The sequence below is a fragment of the Microtus oregoni genome, unplaced genomic scaffold (assembly GCF_018167655.1).
Source record: "Microtus oregoni isolate MIOR12 unplaced genomic scaffold, Mior012 000095F_ref0000231, whole genome shotgun sequence".
NCBI classification, from domain to species: domain Eukaryota; kingdom Metazoa; phylum Chordata; class Mammalia; order Rodentia; family Cricetidae; genus Microtus; species Microtus oregoni.
Window position 1 is genome coordinate 1,050,923 of NW_024544708.1, and position 14,036 is coordinate 1,064,958.

The window sequence follows — 14,036 nt, forward strand, 5'->3', positions numbered from 1 at the left end:
TTTCTACTTTTGTTTCTTTTTCTAGCTGCCTTTGTTAATCACCCTGCTCAAATGTGATACCCAAAGAAGAACCGAGAGGGAGTAAAGTTATACGAAACGGCTCTGTAACCCGTGCGCACACACCAGGTCACTAAAACTTAAGCAGAATTGACAGTGACAGCTGCCTTGTGGCACACGGAGGCAATCGAGCAGTTCTGTTTGGAAACCTCAGAGACAAGTGTATCATTACAGCCTGTCCACTCAGAGAGAAACCTCCTCAACACACCCTCGGGAACAGGCACAGCTTGCCCGCAGCCAGTCAGTATTCCACGTTGGTCATCAGCAAGGCCCGGCAAGACAAACTTTCTCCATGCTAGGATCCCTCGGCTATACTCTGTATTCACCTCCACACCGTCCCTTCCCACCACAGTCTGACGTTTTGGAGCTCAGGCAGAACCAACTCCTCACCTTGAAGAAGGAAAGGAAGATCTAATGGGGGCCAAACACTCAAGGGCCAGCTCCAATGACAAGGACCCCAAGAGTCTTCTGCTGGGGAAGAGACAGAAGTTCTCTTCGTGGGATGACACCCTGCTCTTGGGGAAGGACCCACGGTCCCTGCTGAAGCGTGGCATGCGGCATGTCAGCTTCAGCTTGGTCACCAAAGGAATGACAGACGTTCCCGACTTTCTGTGGGGCTTGCTGGAAGTCCAGAAACTCAATCTGTCCCACAACCAGCTCCGAGTCCTCCCTCCTGAGGTGGGCAGGCTGACCCGGATTGTGGTCCTGAACTTGTGTGGGAATCACCTCAAGAGTCTCCCCAGAGAAGTCAGTCTCCTCCAGAACCTCAAGGTCCTATTCCTAAACATGAACTGCCTGGCAGAGGTGCCCGCCGAACTCAGCCTGTGCAAGAACCTGGAAGTGCTGAGCATGTCACACAACTGCCTGTCCCAGCTCCCGGCCAGCTTTGCAGACCTCTCCAGACTGCGGAAGCTCAATCTCAGCAACAACTATTTTGCTCACATCCCCATCTGTGTCTTCTCTTTGAAGGAGCTGGATTTCTTGCATGTGGGCTCCAACCGCCTGGAGAACATCGCGGAGAGCATCCAGTGTCTGACTAGCTTGCAGATCTTCATCGCAGAGAGCAACAACATCCACTCCTTCTCCAGGTCACTCTGCCTAGTCACCAGCCTAGAGCTGCTGAACCTGAACAACAATGACATCCAGACCCTTCCGGATGAGCTCTACCTGCTTTCCCGACTGGGGAGGATTGCGTGGAATCCCATGGACAAAGGGTTGCACATTTCCCATAATCCCTTATCCAAGCCCCTGCCAGAGTTGGTGGAAGGGGGCCTGGAGATGCTCTACAGCTACTTGAAGGACAAGAAGCACAATTGATATGGGCGGCGGATGCACGAACATCAGACACACGGACACCAGTCAGCTCACATGGACTCCATCAGCTGGGGTACTTCTCTTGACTAAGTGGTTCAGTGTTAGTGTCTGTCAGTGTTGGGTTCCTATTTGCTAAGTTGCTGTGGAACAGCCGATCAGGTGAGATACTTGCTTTTAACTTTGTCTGTCCTTAGTAATGAATATGCTCACCTCACTCAAAGCACGGTTCGGGGCAGGCTTTTGGGTTTTACCAAAAGGAATAAATGACTCTAACAGTGAGATTTAGCTCTTGGTAAAGTGAAGGATGGGGCAAACTCAAGATAATTCCAAGCTCAGATGCACACTACTAGGTACTCTGAGCTAAGTATTGTACAAAGGATGGAAACCATGTAGCTTTGGGTGGTTTCCACTCCAACCAGTAACCTGCAGCAAGGTGGCAACAGCAAGACAAGTTCCTATGCCAGCCACAAGCAAGCTTCCCTCAAGACGACCAAAGGGCAGGGTGGAGGTGGTTCTGTGCTGTCTGGGACCAAAACAGGCAAAGCTGTCCCTTTGGGATTTGGGGAATGGATCATAGGAGCTTTCCCTTTAAGATGCCTAGAGGATGTGTATCGGGCTCATTGTGAGTGCGGTGGCAATGGGGATGTTATGATAGTTTTCAGATAATAAATGTGGATGGCTTCTATCTGGAGTGTTGGCATTCTTTCCCGGTCTGCTCCTGCCCACAGGTGCCCACATTGCACTTCTTTGCTGTGGATATCAGCCCACGGTCCGTGAACCCCGTTCTACGTTCACTTCCTCTCTCAGAGATGAGGTGAACCGTAGGGGAAAACAGTCCCAGCGAGGGAGTGAGGGGATGGTAAGGACAAGCCAATACCCAAAGTAATTACCCATCACCCATTTGGGAAAGATGAATATTTGCTGTTTGAGTTTCATATCAGGTCATGTTCAGGCTCCTCAAGCAAACGCCTCCAGAAAGGCCCTACACTAGTAGGTCCTTGTTCTGATTTTAAGAGGGCACTACTGTTACGTCAATGGATGCAAGGGCAAGCAGTGACAGTAAGGTAGGGTCACAGGCTCTCACTGTCATTGTGGCAGCCAGGCACCTCAGAAGGTCAATATTTATTTAGAATTAAAGAGTTAAGACAGGTGGGCCAGAGAGATAGGTCAGCACTCGCTGTTCTTGTAGAGAACCTGAGATCCATTCTCAGCATCCATACACTCAAAACTGGTGGCAACTCTAGTTCTAGGGGATCTGATGTCTTCTTCTGGCAACCTCTGGCCCCAGGCATGCGCCTGGTACACATACATACATGCAGGCCAAACACTCATACACAAAGATATATCCGTAAAATAAATAATTGGGATAAAAATAAGTGACAATGGAGAAAGTTCCCATAGGTTCACTGAGAGCAGATTGCTCTGATTTTTGGCAAACCATTTATAGAAAACAGCAAAAATAGGCAGCAAGATCTAGGATCTGTGATTTCAGGCATGACTTTCTAGTTAACTTTATATTAATGCTTTTAGCTCAGCTGAATTAAGCTTTTATGAAGTAGCCCCCTCTCCAGCCAGGACATGGGGCTGGAACTCTGAGAGAGATGATACCCTGGGCTTTCTACCAAGTAGATCAGAGTTTGGCAAAAGACACGGACCCTCACCAAGCCTGTTAAGCTGAGATCACCACGAGGCAAGTATGCCGAGGCCCTGCGTAGCTTTCCCTGAGCCTGAAAGCCTTGGTAGCGAGGCGAAGCAGAGAGCACAGGTGGGGTGACAGATCGACTTCTCCCTGCCCTGCAATCGCCTAGCTCCAGCGACTCAGCTTTCTCCCCTCTCCTTGCAAGGAACGAGCAATAAAGCACTGGGGCAGGGACTGGCGGCCAAGTCTCCCAGCTTAGACACTTTCCACTTTCCGTGTGCAGCTGCCTGCCTTCTTCACCCTAGAGATGCTCCAAAGGGAGGTCCACACAGCTTTCTTCAAGTAGCAAGGGATTTTCCCTCAACAAACTCCAATGCCAATTTTCTTCTCCACAAAAGAAGGGAGCCGGTTTCTGCGGGCGATAATCAGCCAACGCTCATCGTTAACATATGTGTGCACTCGATCCTCTCTTGAAACACTGCAGGCAGAACTTACCTGTGTCACTTGCCCGCAGCTGGAGAGAAGCTTGTCCCTCCAGTCCCCAGTAACAGGATACCTGCAGCTCCCCGTCAGCCCGCATGGGTGCACTCCAAAATCTCCACCTCCCCGCTTGGTTTATCAGAGCCAGGACTATTTAAAAACATCAGTGGAATTCTCACTTGACCTCCTGACTCAGTGGGAAATTACAGGGCGAGCCCTGCTCTACAGAACTGGGCAGGTCGGTCGTCTGCCGAAGCTGTGAGCCCAAGTGTGTGCAGCTGTCAGGCAGGCCCCGGCGTGTGCCAGGATCACGCCCGTGAGTGGTCTCTGCTGTGGGCAGCGTTGGCTCACACTGAGCTTTCGTGACCTTGCTCTGAGCAGAGCCACTGGTGAGGCCGGTGGCACTGTCCTTACCCTGCTGAGCGATCACTTTGTTTCCTCTGCCGCCTTCTCCGTCATTTGATCCCTCAGTCCTCCACTCCTGGGAAAGGCTGTACCGTATTTTGAAGGTGACCTGTGAGCTCATTGTACTTTTTAAAAAGAAAAAAAAATAATTTGGTTGCCAGCTTTTGCTGGCGCCTTTCGGATGTGTGGCGGTGAGATTTTTTTCTCTGTTCACACTCATTGGGGATCACAAAAGCAAAGCAGTTGCCAGTTGCTTCTTTGTAAATACTCCTTTTTATCGATACAGGGAAGTGTTGTGCCAAATGCCAGCAGCTAATGGACTTAGTGATTAAAAACACTAGCACGGAGGGACCATCACCCTTTTTGTCTGTTGTCTCACTCCACACTGATGTCTGTGGAACGCCTCTTGCCTATCTGTCATGTTTCCCGTGTTGCCACATTCAAGTAAATTCCAGGTGCTCCAGAAACTCCTAGAATCAAAGCGCCGAGGATGACTGCACTGGCTGTGAGCACACACTGTCAAAGAATAGGAACTAATTGGTACTTGATGTGGGGAGCCGGCGGCTCCATTCCCAACAACGTTGTGTTCATGTCTCTGGGCTCTCCGTGCACAGGGATGCCAGCGTGGGCTCAGAAATACCTTTTGAAGCAGATGCAACTTATGAACACACAATTAGGCAAAAACCCTATGCGCCGAAGAAAGCAGGAAGATTGAAAAGACACATCTGTTTGTGGAATAATAGCGCTAAATGTGTAATCCATTGCACATTAGATAGGAAAAACCATAGTCATCACTCAGCTTGTTGACTTAATTCATGGATGATAGAAGCGATACATCCCATTCTTGGGCTTTGGTTAATAAACTGATTCTACAGTCACCAAAGAGAGAGAGACTTCAGGATGGCACACCTGGGTTTCAGAGGGAACTTGTGCCTGTACTGGAAAGCAGCAAATGTATTACAGATGTCATTATCCATAGGGAAGGATCATAAAAGGAAATCAGATTTTTTTTTTCTCAAGCAATGGATGTCTGCATCTTGGAAATACATCTCTGTGAGGCCTCAAATCACTAAGTGGGTGTGTGTTTTAATAGCCAAGTACAGGGAATAGGACTTAGAAAGGACTGGTCACTGGACACAGAGTCTGATGTTAATAGTCTGAGACCACAGCATCTCAGGGAAGCCCACCGACTGGGAAACCACAGGACAGGTGATGTCTGCAGACTGGGAGATCACAGGATGGGTGAAACCCACAGACTGGGAAACCGCAGGGCGGGGGAAGCCTGCAGACTGGGTTGCCGTCATATACCCAGGCCCAGGAGGATTCTCACTTGTTTGGCTGGAATAACTGAGATTCTGGTTAATGGCTAAAAAGCAGAGGATGATGGTGTATGCCCTTAATCCCAGCACTCTGGAGGCAGAGGCAGGTAGATCTCTGTGAGTTCGAGTCCAGCCTGGTTTACAGAGTGAATTCCAGGACAGCCTCCAAAGCTACACAGAGAAACCCTGTCTCAAAAACAAAAATAAGCAGAGGTTGAGTTCAGGAGATGATCTCAAAAGGAAGCTAACAGGAAGGCAAGGGCATAAGCTGCCAGGTGAGACCACATGGACACACCAGATACCGAGTGATGCCTTAGTGTCTACTCTCCCAAGTGTCCAGGGATCACCTGGTATCTCAGAAATCCTCTCCAGTCTTCTATAACACGCATTTAAGAAACAGAATCTCCAGCTTGGTTGCAATGTGCATCAGTACCCTTGATACCATGGCTTCATCATGATGAATCCAGGAACACCAAAATATGACTCTTCCATGCCCTTTAAGAAAATAAGCTACAGTGGGGGAGGGGGGATCTATTAAAACAATGATGGGGACCATCTTGACCTTGTACCGAAAAGAACTCTCTTAAAAGTGTTGCTTTTAAGTTGCCCATCAGGTTATATGTTGAATCCAAAGTGTTCCTAATTAAAAAAAAAAAACAGCGCAGTAATAAAAAGGGGCAGCAGAGAGGCCTTGTAATGAATCTGCATGAGTTTGGGCGTCATTAGGGCAAGCATAAGTGAAAGCCATTAGCATGTAGCTTGCTATGCAGATTCTTTAGTCGTGTCCTAGAAATCTATTTACAAGGAGACGACATATTTCCTAAGGCAGGTCCTACACTTACTCCTCATCTAGGCATAGGGCAGAAAATAAAAGGCGAACTGGATGGATCAAAGCCTGCCCTGGTACTAAAGAAAGGAATCACGGACAATGCGCTGGTGTTGTCTCTGAAGGCGAGGGCCAGAGCTGCTGAGGGAACGGCACACAGTCGCCCATATTCTTCAGTCTCCAGTGACTTGAGTTCCTCAGATGTTAGTGTGATGACCGTGCCACGTTAGGACATCTTTGGACTCTTTAATGTCACTGCACTGTGCCCCCACACTGTAGAGCTCAGGACAGAGCCAAGCATCTGAATGGCGCCAGCACCTGCTTCGTACCAATGTGCCCTGAGACTGTTCAGATGCTATTATTACGAAGGCGGGGCAGGCTACCAGCTCCAGGTGCTCTCCCATCCCTGGGCGAAGGAGATGAGGCATGCTCAAAGGATGGATTGCTGTGGCCCAAACTACCTAAGAGATGTGTACCTGAGTGGAGAATCACTTGGGAAGGATGGGAGGTGGCAATGGTTTGATGTCGCTCAACAGTGTTGAGTTGTGTAAAGTCTAATGTGACTTCCTTCGTTTTGTTTTGATAGGGAAAAAAGTCTCGGAAACTCCCTCTGCCAATGCAAGTCCACTTCATAATGCTGTGGTATCGTTTGTCCTTTCCCGTTTATCCCAGACCCAGATGTTGGCATGGAGAGAGAGGAAGGACTCTGTGTCTGAGCTAGAGAGGTGCTTCTGAGCCCTTCCTTTGGTATCTTATGGGCTGACAGGGTCATGGAAGGACTCAGGTTGTCAAAGATCCTAGCTTCTGACATCCCCTCAGAATCCCCCATGAGATTCATATAAATGAAAAAATCCAAACGTCAATGGGAGAAACTGTGAAATAGCTGGTCTGGGTGAGACCTGTGTTTGTCACTCTGTAAAGTTCTGTGGGATGTGATTCTGTCGCTCTCTCTGGCCTGACAAACTCTTATCCAAGAGGGGCAGCTGAGAGGATGTTCAGCCAGTGAGGGTAGCAGGGCCTGGCAATAGGACAGCTGGCAGGGAACGACAGAGGGACCTTGAACCTGGTCTTCAGATTGGAACCCTACTGGGGCTCAGTCGCGAGACTCAGCTGGGCAGCTGTGAAAAGTTTAGGTTCCTCCCTCTGTGGAGAAGCTGTCCATGTCATGGGGCTGGAGGAGGGCCAGGCATGGCCAGCTGGGACCTGCAGCTCAGGTGTTTCCATCTCAAGGAAGACAGGAAAAGAACCAGAGCCAGCAGGACGTGTTCAGTGGAAAGTAGAAAGCCGTGGGGCTTGTGTCCAGTTGTCCCATGCATGCTGAGGTGATCTTAGTCAGTTTGTACCCTGGGAGGCCCTGAACCCCTGGGTGGCTGTCGCGTTGTAACCAGTCCAGAGTGGACACGGTGGTGGCAGGGCGTGAACGAGTGGACAACAGAGAGGAAGCATGCCCACCGCTCCCCTCTCCAGGCCTGGGTTTTTCTGTAGTGAGGCACACGCACTGCAGGGCCCCTTTCACCTTGCAGATTCGATGAGACTGTTTCTTCTTAACTGTGTTTTTCTCTTACTTAATGCCTCAGTACATACACTCCCAGAGCTTATAATAATTTTTTATTATTTTAAACAGGCAAAACAAAGTTCGGAGAGAGACCAAGAGCAGTAAGAATGATTTGATCTCTCCTTGCACAACATCATAGGAAATGTGATTTGACTTGATTCAATACTTAAAATGGGGAGGAGGAACCAAAATGCAGCTCAGAGATTGAGTGTCTGCCTAGTCTATCCAAGGCCCATGGTTATATAACTAGCACTGGGTTCCTTCAAATTTAATGAGATATAAGATGAGCGAGGCCAGAATTGAGGGTACATGGGAGACTGTGTTGGCATTCATGTTGCCTGGCTTCTCTCTTGTTCTTTTTTTTAAAAAAAATATTTATTTATTTATTATGTATACAATATTCTGTCCGTGTGTAAGCCTGCAGGCTAGAAGAGGGCACCAGACCTCATTACAGATGGTTGTGAGCCACCAAGTGGTTGCTGGGAATTGAACTCAGGACCTTTGGAAGAACAGGCAATGCTCTTAACCACTGAGCCATCTCGTTCTTATCAGTAGCTGGAGACTTGGAGGGAGAAGTCAGTTTAGCTTCACTGACTGGTTGATTAAAAACTCTGATTTAAGTTTCTAGAAGAGATAAAAAGTCCTAGTAACCTGTTCCTTTTCCCCTAAAACCTCCTCATTGGATTTGATTCCGCGATAACTTTGGAGCTTATAGTGAAATATTTGCCTTTAAAAAAAAGCAAACTAGCCGGGCGGTGGTGGCGCACGCCTTTAATCCCAGCACTCGGGAGGCAGAGGCAGGCGGATCTCTGTGAGTTCGAGGCCAGCCTGGTCTACAAGAGCTAGTTCCAGGACAGGAACCAAAAGCTACGGAGAAACCCTGACTCGAAAAATCAAAAAAAAAAAAAAAAAAAAAAAAGCAAACTTTGCAATTCATACTGCTAGTGAGGAATCTATTACAGAGTTCACATCGCTTCACACATGCGCACACAACACACATGCATGCACATACATACACGTGCACACACATACACATGCACACGCACACACACACAGGCTGAATTTGGATGTAAAGCAGCTTCTATAAATGAGTGTGCACTAGGATGCAAGCGACTCCTCCTTTGAAGGTGGCTCTCAGTGTCTCTTCTCCCTCCACTTCAAATGTCTGGCCAAAGACATGAACTGATGTCAACTGCATCATAGAAATCACAAATTGAAGGCTTCAGTCTGGTTTTGACTAAGCTTAGATGCCTGTGAGATACAACTGTGCTTGACAGGAAACCCTGAACGACACTGCTGCCACAGGCCTTGGAGAATTCAAAGAACAGTTCTGCCGTTACCCCTCAACCAACGTACACGAGAAGACTAAGAATTTGCACTCTCAAATCACAGGGATAGCACAAGCAAAGAGCTGATTGAAAAAGTCTCCGTCCTCAGAATTGACAATCAAGAAATTCATTCCGTCTCCCAGAAATGTGCGTAATATGGTATCTACTTTTTTTTCATTCACTTAGTCATCTAACATGTTAGGAGAAATTGAGTTTACATAGTTTTCAAATTGACTTGTGAGCTTCCTGTTTCTATTCTGCCACAGGAGATCTCTTTTTACTGTGGCTTATTCCATAGCTGGAGAAGGTGTCCGGCTCCATCTCTGGTTGGTAGGAATGCATTTTTCTTCCAATTAGCACGAGGTCAGCCTCGCTGTCACACCTGTGGTTCAGAGGCCGAGGGAGAGTTTGTTCAGCAACACAGAACATGTGTGACTAAAAACTTGCAGGTCCAGATTGACATAGAAGGTATAGTCTAAGAAAGACTTAGATCCTGACCACCTCTTAGAATTGACTTCTCCGGTACTGGAATGTCCTGCCTGGAAAGAGTGTCTTGTTTGAGTCATACACACCATATAATCTACTATTCCCAGAGTAGCATTTGCAATTAAGGGGGCCTAGGCAGTATGGTGACAGTGTGAACTTGGGAGAGGCTGAGGAAGAAGAGGCCACAATTGTAGCATGCTGTTCCCTCCAGACCTCCACACACCAAGAATCAGGTGACCTTCCCTGGTGAGTGACACTCGTCACATGTCAGACATTCTTGCAACATCTCTGCCACTCCATTGGGAGAGGGAAGAGGAGGCCTTGTGCCAGGGTCCTCCTTGAGTTTGTCAGATGTTCCCCTTGTCTTTGCTGACTTTAATCTCCATCTTTAACTTTTGCTCTGATAAACCATCATCTCAGATACAACCGACTTTGATGACATCTGTGATTCTCTTTTGCAAATTATCAAAGGGGACCACCGAAAAGGCAAGCTCTGAAAAGGTTAGATTTGAGGAACTAAATTTTGTTTAGAAAACAGTAATTCAAGCCTGGCGGTGGTGGCGCACGCCTCTAATCCCAGCACTCGGGAGGCAGAGACAGGCGGATCTCTGTGAATTCGAGGCCAGCCTGGTCTACAAGAGCTAGTTCCAGGACAGGAACCAAAAGCTAAGGGGAAACCCTGTCTCAAAAAATCAAAAAGAAAAAAAAAAAGAAAACAGTAATTCATAAGCCAAGAGCAGCAGAAGAGAAGCTGCAGGTGTCCAGCCCCCGACAGTCAGGAGAGGGGTGCCAAGGACACAGCCCCCAACTGCCCACACACAGCGGGTGGGGCATGCCTTCAGAAAGAAGCCCAGTTCTCCAGGACTTCTCTTCTCCAGTCAGAAACATAGCAGTCATCCCTTGGATGGCCTTTGTGCTGGGAGCTGCCAGAGGGAGCTAAATGCAAGAACATCAGGAGACTTCAGACGTCACGGCTTTACCACAGCGGATGGACGTGATCAGCCCTAGAGGAAAAAACCTGGCTTCCATTTTGTCCTTTGAAAAATGGCATACCCTGGCTTCTCTCACACATTGTCCAGTCAACCTAGAAACTTCTGACTGATATTAGACGTAGGATAATGTCCTCCTGGCTGTGTCATGCTTCTTGATTAAGATATCATTTGTGTGCCAATCTCAGACACTCATACCAGAGCTAGTGCCATGCATTTTATTAAATTGTCCACTGGCAACATTTTTAGGTTGTGGGGTAATCAATTAATGACTAATATAAGCATATGTAATCATACACACTTAATATAGCAGTCCCCCTTACCTATAACTAGGACTTTGGTGGTTTAAGTTTCCTGCAGTCAATAATCATCTGAATATATTATGTGGGGAATTCCATACATGAACAGCTGGTTTTAAAACGTGCTCCATTCTGGGTAGTATAATACCGCATACCGTCTTGCTCAGGGAGTGTGACTTATCCCCTCGTCCAATGGAACTACCCTGTGGTGCTACTTGCATTGAGCTTAGTTATGAAAGACACCATCTTTTTTTTTTTTTTGATTTTCTAGACAGGGTTTCTCCGTAGCTTTTTGGTTCCTGTCCTGGAACTAGCTCTTGTAGACCAGGCTGGCCTCGAACTCACAGAGATCCGCCTGCCTCTGCCTCCCGCGTGCTGGGATTAAAGGCATGCGCCACCACCGCCCGGCAAAAGACACCATCTTTATGTAGCTTTTATGGTAGTGTCGTTAAACTCTAGCCTAATCTACAAGCCACACTTTATCAGAGTTATGTCTGCATTTAAAATAAGAGTATGGCCATATGGGATTCACTACTGTGCATAGTTTCAGGTGCCCATTGGAAGCTCTGAAATGTGTTTCCCAAAGGTAAAATGGATCATTGGATGGATCCTGGCTGTCAGCATGGCTGGATCTGGAATACCTGTGATGGATTTTATTGGTCAGGGTATCTGAAGTAGGAAGGCTCACCTTGAATGCGGAGAGCAACTTCCTGTGGTGATTCAGATGAAAGGTGATGGAGAAAGGAAGTTTTGCCTTAGCGTGCGTATCTTTCACCCTCGCTGACAACTTCATCTACCCTGTTGCTGCCACTGCTGCTGCTTCCTTTGCTGCTATCTGAGATGAGCCTCTTTGCAATTCCAACATGGACTAAGGACAAGCTGCTCTCCAAGAATTCTTCAGGCCTTCATCACCAGATTAGAACTGCCGAGACATTCAGCCTCGAGGACTGTACACTGCGAACCACGCAGACCATACCATGTAAGGCCATGCAACAAACCTTCGTTTAATGTATACACATTCTGTCGGTTCTGTTCCTCTAGAGAATACAATATAGTATGTCAGGTAATGGAGACAAACAAACAAGGAGGAAGAACAGGGCTGGGGTGGGTATTCCATACAAGATTGCTCGGAGAGTGGTTGAGAAAGGCATGTTTGTGCAGAATCCTGTAGTACTACCTGGCAGAGGAATTCCACAGAAAATACCCACAGGAAGAAGAGAAAACGCAGGACCAGGTGATAGCCTGTGTGATGTGCCCATGGAACAAGGATGCCAGCATGGATGAATGGAGCAGGTTCAAGAGGGTCATGAGGGCACAGTGACATTGGCCACAGCCCTTAGAAGGCTCCAGGCCACCAGAAGTATCTTTGACTTTACCCTGAGTGAAGTGGGAGTCTGTTAGACTTTTGAAGTGGGGATGAAAGCTGCACTGTAACTTAGTTTGAGAGGAGCTACATGAACTACTGGGCTGAGAAAAGACTGGGGAGTGGACTCATCCCAACAAGGACTCTGCTTCAGTATTCCAGGGGTGGATGATGACCATCACTTGAGCTAGAGTAGAGGCAGAGGGCTGAATCACAAAGATGTTTAATAACAGAACCAGCAGAAATTGCTGATGGACTACATGTGGCGATGGAGAAACCCAGAAATACCTCCACTGTGTTTGACATGAGCAACTGGAAGTCTGAAGACACTATCCTCTGAGGGAGGAAGACTCCTGGGGAGAGGAACAAAAGGGCTTCTCCACACAGTGGCCATTATGAATGATAGACAGACCTTCCAACAGGTCTGCTAGGGAGGAGCTCGGGATTGGAGTTTCAGAAAGGATTCGGAACTGGAGAGAGGCTTTGTGAAGCCGGACAAGCAAAATATACAGGATTTGTCAGGCCTTTCAACAACAAAATGGCGCGTTTATTTTCCCTTTGTGCTAGGTCTTTCAAGCTGCTGCGTCCACTCATCCGGGAAACCACCATATGCTTTTCTTTCTTTCCTTTTGCAAACTCTGGCTAACTGAGGTGTGACTGCGTCTAGATCTTACAGCTGCCGCTGTGAACCTCTCGAAATGATTGTCTGATGGGAAGGGAGAGGTCCTCCAATCACGCAGACATTTTAGGTGGAAGGGACAGGGTCCCAAGTGGACACTTAAGCCCATCTGCCTTGGCTACTGTCTCAAACTCTCCCTCTCCTGACAACAATTTTAATCAGCCACTGAGCGTCAGTCCATACTGGTTATCAGCCAAGCATCTCAGTTCATTGGATGGGTTTCAGTTTCTCTTCCTTCATTTACTTCCTCCATTACAATGTTCCTATCTTGGGGAGGGTTAGATGCTTTCAAGCTACGTGTTTGAACCGGGAGTGAAGGATAACAAAAACTACCATCGCACTATATTTCTTCTTGAAATTTTGAGGAGGAACAGTTTCCTTTCATCTTTCAATCTAACACACACCTTTTGGAATGATACATTTGATGACAGAGCTTCCGCATTCCCCTTGAGCCTTTTTCTGATCACGCACTGTCTGTGCTGATGTCAGCATCCTGCCCAAGGGCTTCTCCACACCGTGTGTCCCCCAGAACAAGCTTCTATCCATCTTGCAAGGAGTGACTCGTGCTTCTCCAGGGCAGACACGGGTGAGCTTCTTGAGGCACCCACACTAAATGTTGTCTTCCTCCAACCTCATCTTGCATTTTCTTCACAGGTAAATGAACCAGATAGAGCAGACAGAAGGAGTGTTGGTGAAGTTTCTATTAGATACCTGCCCATAATCTGTGGTTCATTTTCACACAAGATGCTGAGAACAGGGGTGGGAAGATCCCTTGGGGAATCAATGGCAGGACAGCATGTGACCTATTGTTTCCAATTCTTTTCTTTACTTCTTTCTGATTCTTTCATATGTGTGTGTGTGTGCATGCATGTGCGTGTGTGTGTGTAGGAAATTTATTTGAAGGAAAATAACGCAGATAGATAAGCAATTCTGAAAACTAAAGTCAATTTTCCGAGCATGTTTGTGTGCTTGCTTTTTGTGATGGTTGTTAATGTCTTTGCTAACACAAGTGCTCCATGACAGATTCAGCATGCCTCCTTTTCGGTGGCAGATAAAAACGGAGATCTGTGCCTTCTCTCTGGGAACTTACTTCCTCCACATGTGTTCTGATGATGATGGGCCCCTTTCCATCTCGTGGTGAAATGCAAGGAGAACCTATGCACTTGTCATTGGCCCCTCTCCTCATGTATCACAGCAGCATATAAACAACCTGTTGACTTGTTAGCAGCTTATGCTGAAAACTGCACTTTAAGAACATGAGAGGTAAAGAGGAAGAGGGAAACCAAACAACCTCTTA

General features: G+C 47.4%; 1 protein-coding gene across 1 annotated transcript; it reads left to right on the forward strand.

Annotated features, from left to right (window-relative positions):
• Window positions 1-471: 471 nt before the first annotated feature.
• Window positions 472-1,374, forward strand: LOC121442756 (leucine-rich repeat-containing protein 30). Its single transcript, XM_041644371.1, has one exon. The coding sequence runs from the start codon at window positions 472-474 to the stop codon at window positions 1,372-1,374; it is 903 nt and encodes a 300-aa protein (XP_041500305.1).
• Window positions 1,375-14,036: the final 12,662 nt, after the last annotated feature.